The sequence below is a fragment of the Leuresthes tenuis genome, unplaced genomic scaffold (assembly GCF_036924035.1).
Source record: "Leuresthes tenuis unplaced genomic scaffold, fLeuTen1.0.hap1 SCAF_10, whole genome shotgun sequence".
NCBI classification, from domain to species: domain Eukaryota; kingdom Metazoa; phylum Chordata; class Actinopteri; order Atheriniformes; family Atherinopsidae; genus Leuresthes; species Leuresthes tenuis.
Genome location: NW_027325364.1, coordinates 21,630,169 through 21,657,171, shown reverse-complemented (window position 1 = coordinate 21,657,171; position 27,003 = coordinate 21,630,169). Strand labels below are relative to the sequence as shown.

Below are 27,003 nucleotides of genomic sequence, written 5' to 3'. Positions count from 1 at the left end.
TTTGAATGCCTAGAGAATCAGTATAAGTACTAAATTTGACTATTTTTTAAAGACTATAGGTTTCCTTGAGTTTAAAAGAGTTTTCAAAAGTAGATTTGGAGTTGCAGCCTTCACCTGTCAGGCTCCTTTTCTGTGGAATTAGTCTGGGTTCCACCCTCTCCTTTCCTTCAGACACTTAAGATTAGCTCTGTGACTGAGAATAAACTAAGAAAAACTAGTTTTTTTCAGTTCAGGGGATCCTTCAGTCCTTTTTTTCCCCCCTCCACTCGCCGTTCATTTACTGCATGCTCTTGAAGGTAGATGACAATATTCTCAAAGCTATGAGCCCTTTTCACCCATATTCTATAGTCTACATTGTTAAGACAGATAAAAATGTTTGGAATCCCTCATATAGTACGAACAAAAAGCGTAAAACTGCCACTGACAAGCTCCGACTGTTGTTGGCTAAACATAAATCAGGTGCAGCTCATGGCCATTTAACTGAGTAACATATTCAACATATATTCACATACACATTCATTTCCTTACAAGCAGAGAGACTTTGTCAAAACTGCAGGTGATTCAGTTTGATGGTTGGTCATAGGATCACAAACAAGGCGCTCAGTCAAATGGAAGCCAAGAAATGAACTGAGTCAAAGGAAGAAAAACATAAACATTGGCATCCTGGAGAGTTTTTTTTTTTCCAAAATCCATTTTAGGAAAAGACAAAGACAGACCAGAATGATTGTTTGGTTCTCCATTAGGTCAGTGAAACTGCATCTGTACTGTACCATTTCCAAAAATGTTTGCCTTTATTAATGATCAAGGCCCAAAAGATTGAGGGAACAGGGGCCAGGTTTGAAAATGAAGAAAACTTTCCTCTGTAATTTGAACTATGCCCCTCTGTTACCCCTCTGTGTATATTTCCACAGGCATTTGTATCTCCATAGCTTCGTGAATTATCCAACAGGACTTATCTTATAATTTGGCACTACATAAATGAAATGTAACTGAACTGATCCAAGATCCGAGGCTTGTTTAGTAAGGTTATCATAACACACAGTGGCTTGACAAAGCAACAAAAGACTTATTCTATATTGAGTCATATCATCCTCTTTATTCCTACACACTCACATGTGCAGCCTCTTTTGTTGATTCTAGTGTTTATTCTCCTGTTGTCATAACAGACTTGTGTACTTACTGTCAAGGACCATCAATGTGACCCGGCAGCCCTGTCATCATGACAGTATAAGTGACTGTGTTGAGCATTCAGTAGGTTGATATGGAACGTTTGCATGGAAAGCAGTTGTATTTGTTATTTGATAACGAAAATAAAACTTCTTGTCCATGATAAACTGAAAACAGTACTAAAATGAAACCCAGCAGCAAAAAATAGTCATGCTATTTCACAACAGTTAATATAAACGTGTGTGCTTGCACATTGTTGCATGCTGTAGTAAGATATGTTTAAATAATGCTGGTAAACCATCAAAAGTAATATAATGAGGCCTTTCCAGTAGCCATTCTTTCAGGTTCACTTGTCATTTGCTCTAAATGGCCTTACAAGAGTTTTGAATCATTCAGATATGTTCTCTGGTGGCAGAAATACCCTTATTTTTATGGTTTTTGTGTTTCCTTCATGCTAAGTGCTGCAGCAGTGGATGTTATTTATGTTAAAGACTCCTTACATTTCAATTGGTACCCTGTGTAATAATGTCTAAATAATTCATTCTGACAAACATAATTTTCCTCACACACACACACAAAAATAAATGAAAGTGACATCTTCATGTCATTTTCATGTCATGTCATGTCATCTTGTTCTGCATCCCTCTGATGACGCAGACGATACAAGTAGAGACTGCTAAATATAGCTTTGCGCTGGAAATGTCATCACTGTCACATTCCCACATTAAAAATCTCATCATGTTTCCAAACCTGAGCTTTTTCTGTCCCAGTGGTCCAAAGTAAACTTCTGCATATGGTTCCAGCTCGCACCTTCACTGTAGAAACAGCAAAACGCCTTCATAATTGTCATCGTTTAACTTGGCGCATACTCCTGAGTCATTGCAATCAGTCAGGCACACATTTAACACACATTTTGAACAGCTGATAGAAAGTAATTGATTATGACATTAGTCATTATTCATAATCAATGGCAAACGCCTACTGTACCATTTTGAATGATCCTCTGGGTCTCAGTCTGCAGTAAAATTAGAAATAATAGAGGTTCAGTGTCACACCTCTAACATCAAAGCTATAAAAATTAACAATATTTGTCTTGAAATTAATTGTAATTCTGTTTTATCTTGTCTCACCACTTCAACAAGAAACTGCATTACAAAACATAAAAGCCCCCCAGTCGAAATGGAAGTGATATTCAGCGATTGCTTTCACTGTGACTTGATCTGCCAGTCATTTTAATGGTTACACAAATTACATGGCACTTTTATCAGCTTTATGAGATTAAGAATTCAATTTTAATGCTTGAATCACTTCAAAAGAAAGAAATTCAAATCCTTTCAGGAAAACAAGTTTAGGCGGTGTCAAAATTTTGATTTCAACTAATAATGATAGTGATTATTATTATTGTTTTTTATTATTATTTGACTTTTCATGTACTCAGAATACATTTCATGCAATTCAAATGCTCTTCAAACTTGAATTATTATCAGTTGATCAAATCCAGCTGCCATAAAAACTGCTGACATTCTTTTTTGTAAAGAGTTTTGTTGCTGCACTTTCAATACAAGTCGGACTTACAGCATAGTTTGTATCGTTTAAGTTTTTGCAATTACACATTAATTGGGAGATGTGGGGCATGTTGCAGCCGAGGGCTGATCATGCTGCTGAAGAAGATCTGAGTTTGTTTCAAAGAGTCAGGGGTGTTTCCAGATGAGCTTTTCAAGCTCCTCTTTAGATGTGTAAAGCATAAGAAAGGGTGAAAATACAGACGACAGCACAGAGAAATAAGTGTGGCAAACGCAAACTGATCCATATTCAGTACAAGATATATGATGATGAAACCCCCAACGAGCATTATTCTGCATAACTTTCCTCAAATGTGACCATTCACATAAAAAACTGATAAGTCACTTGCACCGATCCAAGCAAAAGAGCAGCGTGTGCTGTAGGCTAATGAGTTCATATTTAAAACAGCATGATAAGAATGTAATAATAAAGATTAGCATCTGCACTGTACATCTATGCTGATGAAAGAACAGTCTCACCAGAAAATGTGTGGTAGGTAGGTACATTTGTCCACATGTCCAAACTGTAACACATGTAGACACATGTAGTCACAGAAATTGTGAAATGGTAACATCTTACAGTGTGTGTTTTTCAGGACAGTGTTCAAGCTATGTGTTTCAAAGATGCAATGATTTCTTATTGTTCAAGCTAAACAATGCGTTCTCATTCCCTAACCCTACTCGTTTGTGGTAATATCAAACCCTTATCATGTATCTTTTTAAACATCATCCTAATCAGCCACTACTGACAAGATGTGGGAGAATGATGGGCTGGAGGAGGTTTGGACTTGGTCCAGAATGTGACACCACTGTTCACTTACTCCTAACTTCTCATAATTCTATCTTTTAAATCCAGTAAAATCTGTAATCCACCACTTCCACTTAATCAGTCATTTATATCACAGACTGTCACAAGATCATTTTTTTTATGATGTCAGAAGGAAATGTCATCTAATGTTTCCCAAGCACACCGAGAGAAATGCAATTCCACATCATGTGGATTGATTCAATTAGCTGTCTAGCAAACCCCTCTAATCTGATGCAAATATTGTCAAAGTTAAAAATGTCACAATGACGTTGTAATGAGTAATGCAGGGGAGGAGAGGAGGAGGGGAGGTGGAGAAGAGGACCTGCCTCACACAAATCACATTCAGGGGTGCCAGAAGTGAAAGACATTAACTCTCAATTTCTTGATCCCTCTGGACATGTTGATAATCACTTGAAAGATGCTGCTGTCGGTGTAAAGCCTGGATAGTTATCAGCTCACATTCTGTCAGACTATCAGAACATTACAGAGAATAGTGTTGGAAAAGCTTAGAGCAGTGTTTTGGTCAATACCTGAGGCCACACTTTCAGCAGCAGAGGTCAGATACACGTGAGCATTTTGAACTGATCGGTCAAACTATGGAGAATATTGATCAACTTGTGGATACTTTTAAATAGAATGCACCAGATTTCCACATTTGATCTCTGGACCTCATTTGCATTAAATAAGTCAAAACAACTGAAGACCTTTCAGAAAGAACAAGCAACGGGACTTGTTTTTGCTTTGTTTTCATTCATTAAGGAAAGTGGATAAGATGTCTACCTGAGGAACCCAAACTATGAGCTGCTTCCACAGGAAAGGAGCCCGATAGGTGAAGGCTGAACCTCCTTTTCTACTTTTGGAAGTTCTTGTAACCCCAAGTGAGCCTACAATCTTGTTTGCATAGTAAAAATGATTCAGATTTACTATGCATTGAAATGATGTTTTGATGTTCTTAATAGTCATCAGTGTTATTGGATAACCTGAGAACAATACTCTGTTTCTCCTTACCATGTTGTTACAAATTAGAGAATATATTCAATAATAATTCTTAATGATAATAACAGAAAAATGAGGACTCTACATGCCAGTTTGCAATCTGCCCCTGCCTTCATGCAGACAGGACAGAGATGAAGCAGCAGAAGTGTCAGATTCAGGCTGCTGATGACAGGTGCCTGAAGGGAACTCATCTCTCAGGCAGGATTGAGGCAACTCTACCTGTAGGAAGTGATACATTTAGTCTAAAAATATTATCATAGAATGCACAAACCTTATCAACTTTCATCTGTACTGATTTGGCGACCAAACTTAACCACCATGAGACAGATTTTTCCAGTTATAAAAGCTGCTAAAAGGGGGGGAATCTAACCTCGAACAATCATTTTTGCTCAAGTTGTGCATCTCTTCCGCATATTTGCAGAAGTAACTGTTTGACGAAGCATGTCAGGAGCATGTCTGACAAAGAGTAACCTACATGAGGTTTCACTACGGCTCTGAATTTGCAAACACCGAAGGGATGTGGCGTGAACTTAGGGAGGTTTGCACTCATCAAGCTAGTATCTAAAGACTGAACTTTGTTCATTTCTGTGCTTCGTGGTCAGGATTAAAAAGGACAAAGCAGAATTCACTGCCCTTTTTGTGCAGTCAAACCTTTTTTTTTTCAACTCATTTCAGATGAGCGCTTCTCAAATCTAAATTTCAGAGGAAATATGGGCCGAGATGTGAGCACGGGATGTTTAAAAGATAAAAAAAATCTGTTTTTTGAGTACAATAACAAAATGTTTTTTTTCACATTGGGGAACCTTTGAAGAGTTATGTGAAACATTACAAAATCCAAACATTGTAAGAGTAGTGCAGTCACTGAGTCTGCACCAGTTCAGGATCTCAATGCTGCATTTGAGGTCAATTATTGAAGCCAAAACACTTTTAGTCACAGTGTTAAGGATCATTACAGAAAGGACGCAGCCCATCATGCTTTGCCTCAGGAGGATATCACACGTGATCACACGTGATCACACATCCCGTCTCTGAAGTGATCCAATTTCCAAGCTGCTGATAATTACTTCGTGCCCAAGAGTGTCTTGCTGTGTAAACATTCCAAGCAACTGAAGGGGAAAACATGGACAGCCTCAGTTTGGTGGTGCCATTGATCTTCCAAGCTACTGATATATCTGCAACAAACTGCTCAGGAGAACAAGAGCAGGACGCAGGGATGAAAGTATCATTTCTGGTGTGGCTGAGTCAGCTCTGCAGAATGTTCTCATTTCCCCTGTAGCAGCAAACGCACCTGCCAGTCTGCCATCAAAATTAGTGAGCCTGTGTGGTCATTTCACAACTATTCAGCACTGCATATACATCTGTCCTCTTCTCTTTGCATTACTTAGAAAGACTTTCTCTCTCTGTTGCTCTGCTGTTTAGCCCTCTTCATATCACGTTTCCTTTTAGCCCGATTTGCTGGAACAGAGGTAAAAGACATAGACAGGCAGTGGTTTGTTTTCATGCTGGGACACAGCGCCTCCCTGTGGAGGAAAACTGTAGGTGCAATTATTGCCGCAACAAAATTCCCTGCCCTCCTGTACTCTTTGCTGTTCATGCTCATGACTAAGCATCACGACACAAGGTTAAAAGGTAGTTCATACAGAATTTAGATTGCATCAGTGCAAAATACAGCACTGTGCTGTATTTTACCAAAAACTTCCTGCATGTGTAAGGGCTTTAAAAAAAAAATTTAAAATATCATTGCATACAAATACACAATAAGTCATAAAAATAGGCTGTGAATTTAAATGATGGTAAAATAATGTGCTTAATCTGTAACTCAGCTGTGATTTCATTATTTGGATTAACTGTTAACGCAGATCTATTTACAGTTAGATTAACATAAAATAAATGACAACAATCAACTATCGATAACACTGACTATGTGAGTTTTCAACCATACGTACACTCTTACTCATCGTAATGTGTTTCATAAAGCATAAAAAATGCAGGCGATACAGGAGTTTCTATGTAAAATTAAACCTACTAAGTGCATTTTAACTATCAGAAGAATGCATAAAGGAAATCTATACAAAGGCTTCAAAAGATGTTGTGTGTCTGATGTTGGTCACTAACTGACTGATACTCTGGATGTTTTTTCCTCTTCTTTCTAACATCCAACAGAACACGAGGCAGCAGAGAGTAAGGAGCAGAGCCGTCATGTGGAACGAGGGTTTGAACATACTGAAAGGAAAACTCAGAGGTTTATTCATCACGAAACATGTGGTCCAGCTGCTGAGGTCCAGCTAAAGATGCAGAGAGCTGCAGTGGTCCAGCAAGAAGTCGATAATTCCATTCAATATTTCTTGATTTCAGGTGAGATTAAAACGGAACTTCTTTGATACAGAATTAAAAAAAAAATAAATAATTTTTTTTTTAAATAATCAAGCAAAACTTTGACAAACAGTGTACTGTGAATATTACGCTTAGTTTTGCTGAATAAGTCAAACACATCCATCTTTGTGTATTTATCATTTTATTGACAGTTCTGTAAAATAGAACACATCAGTCCCTGACCAGAACAGCCTCTTTTTTCCCCCACGTCCTCCTCATTATACTAAATAAAACAACTAATCTTAATGTATTTTTCTGCATTTATCTTTTTTTAAGAAGTTAGCATGTCTATCTGTGTTGCGTACATTTACAAGGCAGTAATAGTTCCCCTTCAAACTGATGTTAAATTAACATACTGTACATAAATGCATGACCCTACAGCAGGATAAATGTAATAACTTACATTCGGATGAAAGAGACACACACACAAAACAGTTCACACTAACAAGCACACACACCAACTCCTTCTTGCTTCAGTTTTGCTGCTTGTTCTTAAATACTGCAAATTGTTTCTTTTCTAAAGGTTGTTCCACTGCCACGTGTAGACAGCAAACTGTACCACTGTTTTCAATGAAAATTAATCTAATGAGCCTGAAATGTTCAGCATCCCACTGCAACGAAGCCCGCCAAAAAGAATAATTCCAAATGTCAGTGTTACATGAACATTTAAAATAATATTAAGAAAAAAAACAGTCTTAAATATGTGCAATTATCATAGGCTTTCCACTAAATAGCCAAGTACTTACTACTTATATATATATGTATATATATATATTTATTAATTCTCTCCTACTTGCACATCAAGTATTTCAACAGGAATTCTGCAAGCATCACATTCACTTTATCCATTCATTGGTCCAGGTACAATGTCCAAACTGAAACTCGGCATCGAACCGGCAGACTTTAATGGATGTAACGTGCAAAGTCAGCACAAGGCCTGAACACTGAATGGTGTTCAACCTCCACAGACTGAGCAGGACAGCCTCCAATCACTTGTTCAGAGTGGGACTCCCCTTTGTGGACTTGTCAGAAACATGCATCAAAGTCTGAGTTCAAGCTGCAGACACTGAAACTGGGTCAGCGACACCAAAACGTCTCAAACAGCAACAACCTGCGCAGACAAAAGCTCAGGCTCTTACAGTAAAATCAACATTTGAATGTTTCAAGTCACTCATCTCACGGTTACGCAATGCTTTACATTTTCACACTCGCAAGCGCTAGACAAAGTAAATCATAGGGCGTCGGTGCGTATGAATTTGATTTGTGGGGACACAAGATGCACACTTAAAATGTAAAGAAAATAAATAAATACTGATCAATACTTATTTAAAAGTCTTTCTCTGGATCATGACTGTCAAACCCTCCTCTAGATTCACAGCTGCCCGCCGTCTTAAACAGCTGAACCAAAGGGAAGGTAAAAAAAAAGAAAACCTGAACATTTTGGCTTTCCTGCAGGTGTGTCCTCCTCACAGTGCTCTGACAGCTGTCTGTCCCCTTTACACTCTACTGCACACCATGTAACAAAAGACCAATCAAAACATCAGTTAAATACAACAAATGAGATACAAGTGTGTTTGTCTTTAGGCACGTAAGAACATTCAGTCACAGCGAGAGGACATATTAAAGCCCCAATCTGGGTTTTTTTTCTTTTCAAAAGTACAAAATACAGAATCAGAGGGTGGGGAAAGGGGCTGCTGGTAGAAGATTATCTCCAGGGTCACACTATGTGATAGTATAACTATCATTCAATTACAATGCAGAATAATACAGATACAAGCAACTAAAAATGTAGTGCAATAAAAAAAAAAAAAAATTTAATTTTAATTTTAATTTCAGACTTAAAAAACGATGACCTGAATAAAAGATGATGGTCTGTTGACTGATGCCCTTTAATGTCTTTAACAAGGCCAGCTCATGTCACAGAGCCCTCACTGAAATGACATTACACATGAAACACAGCAGCAGTCTCTTTGGGCAAAGTTTTCTAAGGTGTCCAATTCAAAAAGCAAAGCACAGGCCCAGAGAGACATGTTTGTACTGTTGGTCAATCAAGAAGGTTGCTGATAAAAAAATATGCTTCATGGGATTTACCTTTTTTTTTTTCTGATGGAGAACGACCACAGACGAGTAATATGGCCGTCCTAAATTAACAGTAACATCTCGTATCATCAGTGTGGGACTTTGAGCTCCTGGAATACAGTTTGTATCCCCAGTTTCTTCCCAAATTGTCTCAACAACAGCAAAGAAAATCTTATATTCAGATCAGCGCAGGGTAAAATTCACGACATACCTTTTTTTTTTTTTTTTTTTTGATAGAGCACTTATTTATGCTTGAGAAACGAGGCCAAAAAGCTGCTGATGGGGAAAAAATATCTGCCTTACATCCACCAGATTGGGCCTTTAATATCATACTATATGCCACATCATTTTGCATATACAGTACAATATATAATAAAAACTGACACAGAGAAAGGCAGCAGAGTCCATCTTCATTAGTCTGGCCTGACAGTGTATGAGAATGACACAGTGTAACAGTTTCAGCCATTACTAGCTTTATTGAAACCCTCCAACACTTCATGCAGTGTTGCTCAGACAGAAGACTGCTTAGTAAAGAGTCACTGTTTCAGTCAGCCTGTGGATGGATTGTATTGGTCAGCTTCACGGGATGATTGTTTTGCAGTTAAATATGGTATTTGGCTTCTTAAATAATAAATGCATGTATCATGAGTAATATTGTTAAACGTGTGATTTGTAATGTAATTCACTACGACCTACTATGTTCCTCCTCCATCATCATTATGTTGGTTGTGTCTTGTTGAATCCTGAGATTCACCGTCTGGCCTGCTGTGTCTCTGTCTGACGGTCTGTGGTGTGACCGTTTCCAGTGCATGTAGAGTGTATGGTATGTGTATGGCCCTTGTAACCGCTGTGTGACTTGGTGGCATTTTGTCCTGTGTGTGTGTTGTGTGTTGTGTTTGTGAGGTTTGGACTGGATGTGGTATGAGTGTGCAGGGTGGGCCTCCTGGATCTTTCATAGCCATACTGGCCCCTACCACGGCTGGGTAGCTTCGGTTCCTCCTCAGTCCTGCATTCAAACCCGGAAGCCCCCCTCCCAGTGCGCTGCTCCCCAGTCCAGTGGAGCCAAAGGGGGCTAACAGAGTATTCCCAGATGAAACTGAGGCGGAGAGAGGGGAAAGTGTGCGGAAACGTTTCAGTTTGTCCACTAGTCCGAGGTTGGTCATCTCCGTTTGACCATCATCGTCTGTCTGGCCGCCTTGCTCTTTTTCCAGATCACTAAGCACTTCCCGTAGAATGGTGCGAGCTGGTTTGGAGGCGAGGAAGGCATCATAATATGGTGGGTCATCGCTGGGAGGGCTGAACTGAAACACAGGACGCGTCGTGGTGGGGGAGGCAGATCTGGAGTGAGGCGAGCTGGGTGGAGTGGAGGGCTGGAGGAGGAGGGTGTCTGGCCTTTTCACAAACTGTCTGACTTCACTCTCCTCTGGTCTCGCTGTGCACCTCTTCACCTGAACTCCTCCCGTGATTGTTGAAGCTCCACTGGGGCCCAATGCTCGGTCCCAGCTGCGCGGGTTATACACCGAGGCCGAAATCCCACACTCCTGCAGGAGGCGCACCAGGCCTAAAGAGGTGCTGGTGGTCTTGGTGGAGTCCCTTAGATTGGTGGAGGACTCGGCAAGAGAGAGGGAAAGGGAGAGGCGGCGTGGGGTGCAGCAGGGGGTGTAGGAAGGTGTATGTGGAGCTGAAAAGGGTATAGGGGAGGGAACTTGGGTGGGTGTGCCGATGCTTGCGCTGCTGTGACAGGTAGCCATGGCTGGGCTGGAGATGGAAGAAAAAAAGAGACAAGACACAAAGGAGGAGAGGAGGAGAATGAAAAATAAGTTGAGTACAGAAACAGATCAACTGTATATGTCATCAGGAAATACTGCTAATAAAGAATGATTGAAAACTGAAACACAACCAGGCTTATGTACAACCATGCATTACATAAACCATGTCATGTTTTAGCAATTGAACGGTGAGTAAATTGTCACATGTCACCCGGAGCAAAGGCTTACACATGATTTAACACACAGGTTAATTATTAGAGCCCTGATATAAGTAGCTACATGTTTAACAGAAACTAAGCACAGACTCGGGTACCATCACATGATTTTTATCTGGCTCTTTGGTCAGGTGGGAAAAATGCTCATCAACAGTATGTGATCTTTTTAGAATTAAACATCTATTTTACATTCATCTTGGAAGTAGATAAAGGAAGTCAAATGGCACAAATTTACTTCTATACTTCTGGCCATAGCAAGAATTAGCAAGAATTGTGGAACCTCTTAGAAGACGTAGATGATGTTCATTCAGTTTTTCTTATGTCGTAAAAAACACAGATATGATAAAGGACCATTTTCTTCAACAGCTGAACCTTTTGACTTTGTAAAACACATCTAAAAAAATAAAATAAAATAAGTTTTGATAAAACTGGTTCTTTTCTGCTTTTTTTCCTGATGAAAAAGAGGAAATTCTAAACCAAATATCACATTGTTTTATTGCAGCTCTTCAGGCTTTTGTGACAGCTCGATTTCTTTTAGGAATGCACTACACTAATGAAAAACAACGTTCTTCATCAATCAGGTTCCAATATGCTTGTCATCGGGGCCTTGTCGTGGACAGGAGGTGTTGGGGGTATACTGCACATTCAGGGCTGTGACTAAGAACAGCCAAGAACCTTTAGCAATGAGACTAAGATGTTAGTCAATGTTACTATAAACAAGTTACCAACACATTACAGCTAGCAAAGCTCAACCAGAGTTAGAGCAAAGTCCTGATGTTATTGTGGTTCACACACACCCAGAGTCTTTAAAGATGCACCACCATGCACTTCTCACCCATGTGCATACTCGTAGGTGCACTCAATGGGTCTGCTCTACTTCAGCCATAACAACCATATGATACAACTCCAGCTCTTCTTCCTCATCACATGACCTGTCAAGCCAATCACACAGCAGGGACAAAGAGAGTGTGAGCCAAGTTCTGCAAGGTCAAAATCAGGTTTGGAAGGAAATGAGGGAAAAACTCTGCTGCCATTTCTTTGAAGCTGAGTCAAACTACCATCTGCTGCAGCTGTAGATCAAAGCTAACGAGCTGCGAATGGGAAGCGCTGCCTTCCCCTTTCTGTGTCATTTGGTAGAGATAAACCGTAATTCGACTGCCTACCATCATGCTAACTGCACTTTTAAGGATCAATTATATAAAGCAAGAACAAAAATAAAAGGAATGTAAAGATTTAAGGTGTGGATTTACCTGGGGGACACAGAAGTCAGCTGATCAGACGGATGGAGAATCCTGCAGGTGGTGAAGGTGTAGGTGGAGCTAGTATGGGACATACACTTCCCGGGGAAATTAACTAATGGAGAGAGGCAGGAGGAGGAGAAAGAAAAGGAAAGGCCATTAGTCCCGACAACAAAATGTTCCCAACACAACACTGCGAAAGAACTGCAAAAAACAGAGTGGAAAAACAGGCCACAGTTTACGTCCCAAGCAGAAGCACCAGACATTAGCGCCCAAATTTCCACCCGTCTGTCAGATATTTAAAAAGGAGAATTCAGTTGCTTACAATGATCATTAAAAAGATAATCAACTGATCCCATTACACTAAATCCAGACTGAGGGTAATTTCAATCATTGACATTTTAGATATTAAAGAAAATGACTGAATATCCACAAAGTACAAGAACATTTTATCACGGAAGACCAGTCCCGACTCTATGACCTGTAACAGACATTTGAGCATGCCTTGGTTGAGAGGAACTGTGTACAGTATTATTTGGACCAAGTAGGAGCAGCGTGTGTACAAAGGTGACCTTACAGCGGAGCCACTAGGTTTAGCACCAACATTAAGCAGCCACATGACTTGAACAGCTGCACTAATAACACCTGATATAGACACATGCATGAGAGCAAGTATTAACTGGATACAGCCAAGATATCTATCTGCATTCTCTGCTGCATTGGTGTTTCTGTAATGAACCCGATCTTAATACAACTTAGAGTCAAATTAGTCAATTAAGTTTAAAATTAACTGCAATCTAAGGTGTATTCGGGCCAAAGTGGTCAACTTTGGAATATGTGATTTGAGATGATCGGCACTGCTGAAGACAGGAAAAAATGTGATTGGCTATTTGAAAAGCAAAGAGTGGCAGTGGGGAAAAAAAGTAGGAACTGAGAAGGAAGAAGTAGTAAATTAAAGAATTTTTTAAAAAGATGTACTCTGTCTTGATGGAGCTCGACTGCTGCGCACACGCGGACTGCTCCTTGGACGGGTGGCTCGGCTGGCTGTGCACACGAATATGATCATGCAGGAAAGGGTGTCACATTATGACTTTCAGATGTCCGGCGAATGCCTTCCCCTCACCCTCCCACCCTTCCTCATCTTCACATTCCTCCCTTTCTCCCCATGCTTCAGACAAAAGTAAGGACGGACGCAGTGCTGGGACTTCTGCTAAGAGGCTCCCTCACCAGGCATGCGGTCCATAGCGTTGGCCTGCAGGGCTTGGAGCTCCTTGAGGTCAACGTGCCCGTTCATCTCAGAAGAAGAGGGGAGAGGAAAGGAAGGGGAAGAGCTGAGGAGGGGAGGGGGCATGCTTGCTGCATGTCCATCTTTTCCTTGAACTGCCTCTTTAGCTCCACAAGTTGCTCCATTCAGCGCTTCGGGTTGGCTGTTGTGATCGCTGTCAGCAGCTCTATTGCAACTGGCAGAAGGGGTAGAGGTAGAGCGAGGCAGACCCACTGGAGCACAGCTCTCTTCTGACAAGCCAGCAAATGAGTCACATGACCCCTCATCTTCCTCTGGTTGGTCCAATTGCCATCCGTCTTCCTGCTCCTGCTCGTTCTCAAGAGTGCGGAAGCCCTTTGTGACCACACCAGGCCGATGATCCAGCAGAGCACCCATGTGAGGTTGAGCCAACTGCTGCCACGCATGGAGTGTGGCAGAACCTGGAAAACACAAACAACCAAATTCCTTCAGTAAGCTTTTACTGTATAGCAGGCAGTTTCAGCCATTCTTGGTGAAGATTTGCATGTTTCTAATTCCTTAAGATCAACAAATGAATAAGCTTCCACCAGTTTATGGCATTCTTACTAAATGAGACTCGTCTGAGCAAGTAAATTTAGAAAGGGGAGGATGCTGGTCACAGTCTTTCCAAACCCACAGGACAGGCTGCCCTGCTCAACTTTTCATAACCAACCAGATAATGTGATATGGTTGTGAAGACTATATATGTTAATCTCTGTGAGATATTTTCTTCCACAATATCACACAGTATACTGCAGATAATACAGAACAATTTCTCTTCAAAAAAGGTATTTTCTATGTTTTCAATATGTTAAAAAGAGCAGGGAAGTAATTTACTGTAAGAAAATTAAAAAAAACAAAACATGGTAGATGTGTGTCACACATAAAGGTAAGAAAGACAAAGATGTATTCTTGTATTATCACATAGCCACAACATTTCTTCATGCAGTATGTAAGAGCCCCTCGTACATACAGGTGATGCATGTCATGGCAAAGCAGGCAATATTTTTCTATCAAATCAAAGTTTTGTTGCATCAAGTGAAATGGTCTAATTTCAGTTGCAGACACTGGTTTGTTTTCTGAGGAGAAATGTTGGCAGATGTCAGTAGAATGACTTAAAACAAAACACCAGAAAAATGAGAGAAAGGGAAGGTGAGAAAATTAGTAAGATTTTATTCAGGAGTTCATCAACAAAGAAGATGCACAAGTTGAACAGAAAAAGAAGTAAAGTGCAGAGACAAAACTGAAACGAGGAAGGGAAAGGAAAGGCCAACGTAAGGGAGGTGATCAGGGTGGACAGTACAGACGGTATGAAGGCACACTGCTGACTTTTAAGAGGTACATGACAGTCATGTTACAGGTGTCAGAAAGGTTTGAATACTGTCACTGTGAAGACTGATGTCATGCAAATGATGTAAACTTATGAAGACATAAAAAAAATCTGTAGAAATGTGAGAAAGACTCAACATTATGTCTCATATCTAAACTGACAATCCAACCGCTAAACTTGAAATAAAAAATTTCTCTAACGTTTTATTTTACATGGCAAACACAAATGAATATCTTATTTTATATTTCCCATCATTATGCGTTTGTATAGTTATTTTTCTTACCTTTACATTCTATATGGTAGTCAAACTGCTACCATGTCAGTGGTTGTAACTCTGACTTTGAACACTAGGTGGTGCCAGAAAAGAGTAAACATGAAACAAGTCCCTCCCGCTTAAACGAATGAAAGCCTTAAAAAGTTACACTTTAAATACGTAAACGTTAACAACATCAGGGTGTGGCTGTTGATATGGAGAGAAAACGCTGTTTTGAATTAATACAAATATTGGCCATTATCATGATTAATAGCAACTATAATATACCAACAATTCAATTCTACAATCTTCACAATCAATTCAGAAAAGGGAAAAAGGTAATAAAGGCATACGATAATAATGGATCATCTATAATAAAGAGGAAAAAAAGGCCATAAACTTACTGGTATTCTGTGAAGCATCTAAATATGACAAATAGATATAAGGCATTTCAAACTGTATAGTTTCATATTCCTTTATGGTGGTACTCTCATACCTCATTATGATCCTTGAATTTTTCAAACAGAAAAACACAAACTAGATTTTTTCCTTAAAAGGGTGCACAGCATAGGTTATGTTTAATAAATTCCTTTTTTGACAGACCAAGTTCCTTAAACCAGTAAAATGTGTCTATATTTGGCTGTCTAACATTCTATATTTCAAACCAGCAGCGCGGCTGTGTATGCCTAAAATAAAAGGAGTGCTGAAGATTCAAACTACCCTCCTGTTGCTCCAATACCCGCAGAAAGCCTGCGGCGACAGCCAGCGGAGCTCTGAGAGGATTCTGGGAGCTCGACAGGCTGCAAAGTTCCAACAAACTGGAGCTCCTCCGCAGCTTGTCAAGATCCAGTGACGCGCTCAGAAAGACTTTGGACTGATTGTGGTTTTGAAAAAGTAAATATTGATTTTGGTGCTGATGGGCTTGGCTCTGGCTCAGGTAAATTTGAGTGTAACTCTGAGGACTACTTTGCAAAACGGTACTGGATATCTCTTCCAGCTTCTGGTTTTGATGGGGTTCTTTGTTCGAAATCTCATTTTCACTCAGATTATCATTTTGTTTTTCGTGATGGGGAGGATCAGTGGACTTGTGGCTCTGAAAAGAATAATCACCTTCCAGCGGCTTTACAATCTGCAGCTTCTCCGGCAGGTAGGACCTTGCTGTGAATGAATATCCCGACCAGACACTTCCGATGGAGGGATGCGAGCACAACGAAAACAGGCTCTCCGTTGGGGTCCCTGGGCCTTCGCTACCCTCCCCGCCCCCTTTTTCCTCCTCTTTGGCGAGGTAAGCCAGCTTTCTCTCCCTCTCCTCCTCAAAGAAGCGTTTTTCTGAGAGGTAGTTGTCACGGCGGAGGGACAGACGGCGCAGGGCCGCCTCCAGGTCCCTGCCGCCCGGAGTCCCTGGAGTACCAGGGGGGCGCTTGTTAGAGTCCTCTGACCTGGAGAGAGAAATGTAGCAAGGAAGAAAAGGAAGGAACAGAAAATAAATGGCAAACGAGGAACACCAGTAACATCAATCAATGATCAATTTGCACAGGGATATCTTATTTTTGCTTGAAAAATGAAAGCCTAAGCCCTGATGATTAAGATTCACTGCAGTTTGTTTGATCACATAAGGTGACAGCCAACCATGAGATATATGGCAGTCTATATTAGGGGGAGTTAGAGCCGCCCATACCCATCATCGGGACCCTCCAGTATACTGCTCGTCCTGTTGTCCAGGATGATCCCACTTCCCGTCTCGCTACCATAAATGGAGTTGGAGCGAGGTGTGCCCACCCTGCTGGAACGCCCTGAGGTGAAGCATGAGGTCTGATTGGAACCTGGGATGTTGAGGGGGGAGGGAGCGGCAGAGGAACGCTGCTGACGCATCAGGTTGAGGTTTTTCACTGTCTGGAACACTCGCTTTGGGTGGAGTCTGGAGAAACATTAAATATGACCCCATAAACACAGAACTAATGGATAAAGATCAGAATATAATATAAGAATAAGTCACTGATGCCCCCGTATTATCTATGTTCTGCTTCTAAGAATAGTCAGATTTGGATGTACCTCTGCTCTTCTACATCTGGATCATCCATCTGAAGCTCCTTCCTCATGGTGCCCTCTATCTCTGCAGCCAGAGAGTCCTAAGAAGAAAAATAACTGATGCAACTGTATCCTGTACAAAGTATCCTGTGTACAGTAAAGGTGCTTAGAGCTGAGGCACCGCGACAGCTCTTTAACTGACCATCGGGAACAGGCCCAGGGAATGGAAACGCCTCGGGGTGCTGAGAGGTAGAGTCTTATTCCTCAGGTTCTTCAGCTCCTCCTGAGCTTCATGCAGCATTTCCATACACTTTGCATACTTGTCCTGCAACTCGCACAACTAAACAAAGAGAACGGAAGGATCAAGGAAGAGAAGATGGGACAAACTAACAAAACTAAGCACTTAAAGGTAGAATGAGAGGATTTTTGTTATATTCTTTCCTTTAAAAGGCTTAGAGCTGGAGGAAATGCAGCCATGAGGTTATGGTAGGCAGGTCTTACCTCAGCAGTGAGCTGTCTCTGGGCATCTTTGGCTGCACCCAAGTGCTGTGTCAGCTCTTCATTCTCCACAGCATACTATCAACAACAGGGACAACATATGTCAGCAAGTGTGAAAATGCTGGATCCAGTATTCAGCATTTACAGTACAATATTTCATATGAGATATCTGGGGTTTCATACAAGCTTGGCCTTCTTCTGGAGGTCGACAATCTGAGAGAGGAGGTGTGTGATCTCTTCCTGCTGTCTGGAGGCGTCCTCCGTCTTCCTGGCCAGATCTTCAGCCAGAGAGGACATCTGCAGGTTGGCATCACCTGGGAACAACAGCAAGGTGTTATGCAAAGACAAAAGCTGCTAAAAAGCAGCCTGCGTGCAGCAGCAGCAGCACTTTTAAACACGGGATAAGAGGCAAACCTCGTTAAAATGAAAGCGAAAGGAACGGGACTCCACTCAGTCAAATACTCACGCAGCTCTTTGACACAGTCGTTAACAAGCTGCTGCTCTTTTTCCTCATAGCAGATCGTTTCGGTCTCCAAGTGATTTGCCTGGAAAGAAAGAAACAGTCGCACATTACCAATCAGTACCACAACATGGCTATTTTAATTAAGAACTTAATTATTTTTATAAAAAAAATTAATTAAAAAAAGTCTTGCCCAGACTTATTAACAGTCATTCAACAGACTGAGACCAGAGGTACATGTATGTGATGCAAGATCAGAGTTTAGTCTGTAAACTCTGATCAGGATTAAATCTGCAGGAGCTTGTGTGTGTGTGTGTGTGTGTGTGTGTGTGTGTGTGTGTGTGTGTGTGTGTGTGTGTGTGCGTGTGTGTGTGTGTGCGTACCGCAGAGCGCAGTGATTTGTTTTCTTCTTCCAAATCTTGAAGTTTCTTCTGCAAGGAGTCCAGGGGGAAAATAGTTGGAGCTGACACATTAGGCTCACTGGGACGCATGCTGTGAGCACACATGTGAGAGTTGAGCTTTATGTCATAAACATGTTTTTTTTTATCTTTTTCTTTCTTTTTTTTTTTTTAAATGATGTTGATTATGCATTAAAATATGTCCAATTTTATGATGGTCTTCCCACGCATCACAGTCAACTGGTTACAGCCCTTCCACTTTTGATTTGGATTCTGGTCAAGAAAGAGCACAGTGAGGAAAGTTCCAAAGGAAAGGAATGAAAGGAAGCTTACGGCGTGGAGCTGGCAGAATCCCCCTCACTTTCCTCAGCAACACTGGTGTAGAACTGCAGCAACTCATCTTTAATGGACAGGTCGTGGCGCAGCTGAGACACCTGCGAGTGTAGAAACGAAAGCATTGGATTTGTGAAAGTAAAGGGGGAGATGATTTCCCATGCAAGTACCTCAAAGATGTGCACATTTGTGCGTACAGACAACTCCCAAACAATATCACCTTTGAACACAACCAATTACAGCAGCACTAAAACACACAAAGACTCCTGCCACGTACTTCCTCTCGTATGTGCTCCACTTGCTCCTCCAGTACTTCATTCCTGTCGCTGAGAGTTTTGTTTTTCTTCAGCAGTGACTGTCCGATGCGTGCCGCTAACTCCAAGTCGCGCTCTTTCTGCAAAAACAAGAGGTTTTTGTTTAGCGCATCGCTTAAAATGTTCCACTTTAAAAATCATGAGATGTTAAAGGATAAATTCAACAATTTTTGGAAAATACACTCATTGGCTTTTATGCCACAAATGGGATCACAAGACTGATACCACCTTATAAATAAAAGGAAGACTAATATATATACAGTATACATATTCTTTCTGAATTAAACCATCCATCTACAAGCTCAGCAACATATTAAACAAACGGGTACGATATTGTTGTTGTCATCCCAATGTTAGACAGGATTCAAATACCTCAATAACAAAAGAGAAGGTTTAATGAAAACAAAACAAGGAGACACAAAGACATTGCAATACCATCACAACCTCTTATTGTGTAAGAAACAGCAAGTCTCCCATTTGCAAGTATGTGCAAACTAACTTGGGCAGTGGAAAACTCCCATTAGAGACAAAACACACTAAAATATGATCATATGTCACGAATCATCTAGAATTTAGACGCCAGACGAAGGAAGTGCAGAGTTCTCAGTTATGGTGGTTTGCTGAAGGTGTGAAATCTCTGAAAACCATGTTTAGACAGTAGCAGCGTGGCTGTCTGGCAGCTTTCATGGTTCATTCGACAGTGACATCATTCTGTTTCGCCTTGTGATGTTCTGCTTTCTGTTCTATCCGTCACTAAGCAGCTTAGGAAGATCAGGTCAGTTTGACTATCAGCTCCTAGAAACAACGTTTTATGATGCTGTTATCAAAACCCTCTTCGGCCCTCACAGAGCAACGTGTGTTTTATACGACTGCATCGAGACATCAGACCGAATGGCTTTAAAGGCTGTCTAAATAGGCCGCAGTTCTCTGTGTGGGATCTTCTTTATTAGGTCTGACTCTTCGTGCTCTTACCTCTTCCAGCAGTCGAGTGACAGCATCGATGTCGCTGTAGGTCTTCGTCATCTGGCCCACTCTGTCAGCACACAACACTACAGGGAGGCAGAAAAGGGGATTTTAAGGTGCAATGCAAAATTCCCAAAGCAGGATTTCAGTAACAGCGCCGAGTACTAAGTTCCAAAATAAAATAATCTATAATAGCTGTGATCTTCCGTGTTTTTTGACTGAAGTTCAAAAACACAAAGTCCACTTAATTCACTCATTTAACCCTTATACATTATATGAAACAGATGCACAAATTTTTTTGTGGTTTGAGGAAAATCAACTGCAACAGATTATGCTAAAATGTTCTTAAACAAACATGGTTTTTATGGAGCTGTTGACCTGATAAGGAAAGGTGTTCCCTGCATTTACCCTCCCAAATGGTAAATGGGTGGAGTACATTAGTTTGAGTCATCTCAGGGTAAAAATAACATTATGTAACCCTGTATAATATTTCGAATTGCACCAACACGACTGACAAATAAACAATACTTAATTGTTCCCTCTGCAATCTCCTTTTCACTTCTTTTATCCAGTTACAAGTTCCTGAATCACATCATATTCCTAAGAACCATATACACCCTCTCTACGCTCCCCCACACCTGTAAAAATGACCTTAATAGGATAAATTCAACAACTACAACCAAACCAAACTACAACCAAACTGACTGCTCCTTGAGAGTGACTCCTACATCTGTACTTTATTATTTTTTTTCCTGGGGTCACATTCATTCGATGTTGACCCCTGACAGCTGCGAGGATGTGTCAGATTCTGTTTTAGAACAGTCTCACACGTCTCTTTAACACTTTCAGCTGGAATGACTGCAGTATGTGACCCCACACAGGTGGGAAGATGATATGATGTATTCCTTCGAAAAAACACAAAAGTTTATCGTTACTTTAAAAGAAAAAAAAAATGCCATGAAAGGAACACAAAAAACTGTGTCCACTCAGAGGGCTCACAAAATGCAAAGAGAGTTGGTCGATGCAAAGTACCTCATTTCCATATCCTCGCACATATGTGAGGCTGCTGGAAACAAAGACAAGGACTCACTTGGCAACATGTTAATTTAGCATATTTTCCATCCTGATCATCCATTATCAAAGAGGCTTTTCTGGCCAGGAAGGCTGAATGTGCATGACACCGAGTGGCCTCACAGAGGCATTTTGTCTGATTACATAAAAGGCCCATCAGGATGTTTGGAGCTTGTGTCCATGGTACTTCAGGATTGAAGCAATGTCATATATTGTCTTTGCAATCTCCACGGGAAACCACAGCAATAGTCTTCAGTCATGCTCCGTTACACTGAACTCACGGTCAACACGACGGTACTTTGGGTTAACAGTATTGTGCCAACATGCAAATATAGCAAAAAAGCACTGAAGCTCAGCAAATATTCACCATTTTTTCTGGCACACTTTGGCATGTTACGTTCCAAAAGTTTGTGAAACTGCATCAAAACCCTTTGACCCCATTAAGCTCCAAGAAGTGGAATAATCAAACTTCTAGACTGAAGGCGGCAGTCTGAGGGAATGGTTGTATTTGAAACATTTGAGTGACACAATCAATTTTAAGGGTTTAGTACATGGGCTAACAAATGGTTTCAAAATTTCCATAAAATCTAGTGAAAACACAGGTTTCACTGACGCATTTAAGAGTTGTGCCACTGCGGGCGCTGAAATGTTAAAAAACTACGGCTCGAGTCGTCAATCAGTAAAACCTAAGCATGGAATTATCAACAGGCCTTTTATGTGCACTCCTTTTACATACCTTTAAATAATGAAGCCCCAGAACTGCTGTCACACACACTGTAGAAACTATAAGCTGTGTCCCTCCTCTACAAAGGTTCGCTCAGCACTACCTTGCTGAGACGTCAGTCAGTTTTCCTGAGAAGTTCAATTGAATTTTAACAATCTTAACAAAATCTTAAAAAGAAACCATAACGTTTCATGGCTTAAGGAGTTAATCATACAAGGTTTAAGGGATTAAACGATTATGCCAAAGTTCAAATATGACACAAAATACAGGGTAAAGATCCAAAATAGGGTTCAAACTAAACCTTTGATACTGTTTTTTTAAAGCAGGCTGTTACTGTGGAATGAATTGGGCATGAGGTCATTAGCAAACACACAGGCATGCGCTGATATACACACAAATATGCAACAGCACGACATTTGTGTTCATTTGCTATCTGGACAGTTGTGAGATTGTTAGCAGATAGGACAAGGTGTAGTCCGTTTACCTGTGTGTGCGTGCTTTCTATCAAATAACTTGCTGGTTTATTTCCATGGCAACACTCCACCCAAGACAAATGATTAAGGGAAAATGGAAAGTTTGTTTAACTCCCCAAATATTAGATGACAACAAGAAGTATTAATGCTTTAACTGATAAACTTTATTAAACCATTTTGGTGACAAATGACCACCGAAGAATAAAGAAGGTGAGACGAGGTTAGACGAGGCAAGACGAGGCAACTGTAATCTGTAAAAAAAAAAAAAGTAACCTAATACTGGAGGTTGTCTTGGGATTTTGTTCAAGGAGTAGGTAACTTAAGACAGACACACTCCTTCTACTTCTTCTTCTTCTCCTCCTTTATGGGGTCAGGAGGATGACAAAGCAGGTCTCATTCAGTTCCCATGAAGTTCACAAAAGGTCTAACAGCTAAATACTGACTCAGAGTTGTAATTATATTTCAAAGTACATCATTAAAAAATGTTTATGAGCCTATTAGCAGGTGTGTGCACTCTGTAAGACTGAGTCTGGAGTTACAGATATAGCCTTCACCACTAATGAAAGCAACACACAACAAAGAAAAACATGACATAAAACACAGAGAGACAATGGCTTGTTATATCCAACAGCTCGAGTGAGATTGTTAAAATGTAACTCAAGTTGGTATCATTGAATGCCTTTTCCTTATGATTTCCTATTGATCTGAGTACAATAATTGTAATGATTTTTTTTCATTTGGCTGATCTGATTACAGTGACTGCTATCCATGGTTGAAGAAACCACTGCGTGAGATCACTCCTCAAAAGACAAAACCCGCTGCCATCATTTGAAGAATGTTTTTAGATTTTATAGGATATTCAAAGCAGTAGCACGCTGCCACTTAACACACAAGCGTGAAGCAGTAGCTAGCATAACAAAACCAAGCCTATATTTGATCATGTCGTGCCAGCAGGCAGATGAAGCATGCTGTGCTGACACCAAACACACAAACCAGCATGAGGGACACGACCCACAGGGGACGCGACATCCTCCAAAACTGTAAAACACAGGTTTTCATTTTCCCTTTCCAGAGTCAAAACTACTGTTTCTGAGCAACAAACTAAGACTAAAATCAATAATAATAATAATAATTTAATTTAAAAAAATGGCAAGTTTTAAAAAGGCAACACTCCTCCCAGTGAGAAAGAAGAAAAATAACATCTGGGATCCTACTCTTACTTTGAAAGATGACATCTACCTTCACATAGAACTTGTTGCTCTTCGTCCATTTCTTCTTTCTCCTCCTCTTTATACTGCCCATGACTGGGGAAAAAGAAAAGTTCCTCTGCTTTGTCTTCATCTTCTTCTTCTTCCCGTTCTGTGCTTTCGTGAGTGGGCAAACAAATATACTCCTCCTCCTCCTCCTCATTAGGCTGGATAGAAATGTTCAGCTCATCCTCAGAGCCACACACAAAGACTGCCATCCTCCCCACTACAGCTAACCAGTAAACCGCAAATCCCACAGGGGCAAAGCCATGCCTGCCACCTGCGCCACCTGCATTAGTGCAGGTGTGGGGTTTTTAATCTATGGATCTACTCTCTGATCTGAGTCTGGCAGAATGTGAAAGAGCACATCTAATGCTGCCCTTGTTCCAAAGAGCAAGTTTCCCTATGCCTCACAAGCCACTCCATTACAAATGATAGTCTAATCCTGTGGGTATATCTGTCAAGCACCAGGTAGCATCAGCTGTATGAACATGTAAGAGTGCGAGTTTCATTTGTCCCCTGTGGCAGGTCTGAGACTATCCAGCAGCTAAACTCCTCCTCTTCTCTTCTCTGACTGGTCAGTGACTGGCCTACTCTACCTCACCACAGGACACAGGGTAGACTGGCACGCAGACTGTTGCAGAGGGCTGGTGATCTACTTTTTAAGGTTATAAAATGAGGTTAAAACAGATTAAGCATGGCAGGTGAGGGGATTTAATCTCTATCATGTTATCTTTAACTCTGTAATTCTCAACTGTTACACACAATCAAGGTTTCCTTTAAAATGTAGTGGGTCAGACTGGCAACTGGAGAAAAAGGAGATAATGTTTCTTACAAGGGGCACGAGTGCAAAAAACTAAGTAATTTTTTTATGACCCCTCTCAAGTTAGAGCCACATGGTACAGTCCTGCTCAGCATCAATGGTGACAGCAGGGCAGAGCGAACAACAGACAACCACCTGTTTCCAGGGTGGGGCCAAACACAGAAACCTTCTCCCAGGTGAATGTTTTTAGCCTCCAGACAGTTTTAACAAGAGGTATTCATAAGATTCTTACCTGTGGCTGAAAAGTGACAGTGGGAGTATTTCAACTCTTCTGATCTTTTTAGTATGTCTCAGAATACAGTTAACACACCCGACCGGACAAGTTAGACAATGGCCACCATCTGTAGCCCGGTTCTTCCAGTTTTCTTCCTGTTTAAAGGGAGGTATCCGCCCTCCTCCAAAGCAAGCCTGAGAAGTCATTGTTGGGATTTTCTCAATGATAATGTGTCATGCTATCTTAATGTGTAAAGAGCCCAAGATGACAGTGATTGGATGCTTTATGAACTCAGCTGAACTGAACTCCAAAAGCAGCTTTTAAGATAATTTCTTTAAAAAAATTAAATAAAAGCAGTTACAAAAACTGTTTGTGGACTACAGGAAAGTCGAAGACTGTTTTTGACACGTTCAACATTCAGATTTTATGCCACACTTCAAGATCAGTCTCTTCACTGGCAAACTTTGAAAGTATGGTACTTTTAATATATCTGAAAACCAGCACTGTTTTGTATTGCGCCGCCTTTTAATCAGACGGACTTCCTTGTGGCCTGATGACTCAAGCTTATAACCTTTAACCCGTCATAAAATATTTCAGTTGAGGCTAAGTGGTTACTCAGAAGCAGATAGTGTTGCAGAGAATTTGATAATCAGCTACCCTGGGTGCTCATCCATTTACATTTAACAAGTTGGTCCATAACAACGAACATGACTCAGCTTTCCTCATCCTCATTAGCTCGGTTTAAAGTCAGATGAAAAGCAAATTCAGAGGTTTGGATTTGTGGTTTATTTGTTAATAACATGTTAAAAAAGCCAAAAACTTTTCTTAATTGTGGATAATTCAAAATTTAATTCATAAAAATTCAAAAGAATGAATAAGTCAGTTTTTTGTTCAGGAATTTTAGGGCAGATATAAAATAACAGTTCCACAGTGTAGCAGGATTCTGTATTTATGGCAAGCAAAACTGTAACCAATAGACTTACAACAATGCATTAGCTTGGACTAACTGCTAGTCTGAAGACTCATGGAATGGAGTCTTCCCTGGTTGCCAGGATCTGCAAAACTTGGGGCTATCGACTTAAACTTCATAAGACTAATGAGAATAAGAAAAACTGGATTATTTTATGAGTTAGACGCGGCACCACCGCAGATCTGCCAACTCAGCAGCTGAGAGAATTCCCTTATTTGAGTTAACATCATACTGCGCTGTTACGGGACTCTGAGCACATATTTACTGGAGTTATTACACAATGTGGATACATTTTATGCTGTGCACCTGCTCAGAGAAATAATCTTCAGGAGCAACTACGGTCAGCGGATGCTCAGTGGATCGATTTTGTGCAGGAGCACATTGATAATTATCACAGAGTCGTTTAACAAACTTTTAACGGGTAGGATTTAATAGAATTTAATGCTGATACCAGAAGGATTCTTCCCCTCATCCACTGGTGCGTTCATGTTGCTCTACTATCCTGGCAGAATCCTTGGCAGGAAACACCCTCAATGAGAAAGTAAGTTTCCCAATTTATCATTGCTGGCAACTTATTCCAAAACTGGAGTATTTAACTGTGTGGGTCTGGGATTTCTCATCTAAGCCGTCTGCTTTGGTTAAAACAAGCTCTGTTTGATCATTAGTGGGGTTCGATGAGGCCCGATCCTTCATAAATGATTATGGGCTACAACAAAGAAGCACAATTTTCTGCTCATTAGTCACTGCTGAAGTTTAACATTTCCTATAATTGGTCCAGAGAACTGATTCCTGCTCAGTACAGGTTTGCATGCTTGAGTAGCTCCACTCAATGGTCCTATTTATGCAATGCTTCAGACAACAAAAGAGCTCCGGACAAACACCAATGAGTGCTTTTTTTTTTTCTTTCCCCATTGCCTTTCTGGTCACATTCCCTCTTCCCACTCTACTTGTTTTTTCATTCTCGCTCTTATGCACCATTTCACATGCCCTGCTAAGTTTTTGTTGACACACTTTGCCATGCATCTTAAAAGGTACTAAAGGATATACACAAAGTCCAGTTATATGACAAAAAAAAACACGACTACAATGAAGAAATCCACAGAGCTAAAATACAGGCAGCCCATTTCCTTTGAGATATCCACTGTGGCTTCATTACTCAGAGGGCACAAACAACAGGGAGGACCTATTCGGCCTACTTGCTGACTGAGTTGCATACAGTGTTACAGAAGGTGATATCGGAGAAAAGTTCAAATCTCCAACACTAATTCTTCCCTTGACAAGCTGATAAGCAAATCCAATACTATTTGAAAGCTATAATCTGTGTAGATTGGGAAACAAATATTTCTGTTTTGACAAGCTAACCCTCAAGCTTTTTTCTCAGTACTCTGTCCTACTTGTGCTCTGTTACTTTGGCC

At 40.7% G+C, this 27,003-nt stretch overlaps 1 protein-coding gene across 7 annotated transcripts in view; it reads right to left on the bottom strand.

Moving 5' to 3' along the window:
* Positions 1 to 7,029: 7,029 nt before the first annotated feature.
* Positions 7,030 to 27,003, bottom strand: part of trak1a (trafficking protein, kinesin binding 1a) — a 33,987-nt gene continuing 14,013 nt past the window's right edge. For 3 of the 7 annotated variants that reach the window (XM_072394723.1, XM_072394720.1, XM_072394721.1), the window contains 14 exons: positions 20,076 to 20,152; positions 19,067 to 19,183; positions 18,790 to 18,890; positions 18,442 to 18,550; positions 18,065 to 18,143; positions 17,782 to 17,912; positions 17,602 to 17,676; positions 17,303 to 17,440; positions 17,125 to 17,201; positions 16,751 to 16,990; positions 16,183 to 16,511; positions 13,435 to 13,911; positions 12,220 to 12,322; positions 7,030 to 10,743 (listed from right to left, as the gene is read on the bottom strand). In XM_072394723.1, the coding sequence (XP_072250824.1) occupies positions 9,681 to 10,743; positions 12,220 to 12,322; positions 13,435 to 13,911; positions 16,183 to 16,511; positions 16,751 to 16,990; positions 17,125 to 17,201; positions 17,303 to 17,440; positions 17,602 to 17,676; positions 17,782 to 17,912; positions 18,065 to 18,143; positions 18,442 to 18,550; positions 18,790 to 18,890; positions 19,067 to 19,183; positions 20,076 to 20,126 (3,090 nt within the window). In that variant the 5' untranslated portion in view covers positions 20,127 to 20,152 and the 3' untranslated portion in view covers positions 7,030 to 9,680. Of the gene's footprint in view, positions 10,744 to 11,804; positions 11,902 to 12,219; positions 12,323 to 13,434; positions 13,912 to 16,182; positions 16,512 to 16,750; positions 16,991 to 17,124; positions 17,202 to 17,302; positions 17,441 to 17,601; positions 17,677 to 17,781; positions 17,913 to 18,064; positions 18,144 to 18,441; positions 18,551 to 18,789; positions 18,891 to 19,066; positions 19,184 to 20,075; positions 20,153 to 23,573; positions 24,328 to 24,636; positions 24,714 to 27,003 lie in introns of those variants that run through there. The other 4 variants (XM_072394724.1, XM_072394722.1, XM_072394719.1 and 1 more) reach the window with 4 other exon arrangements.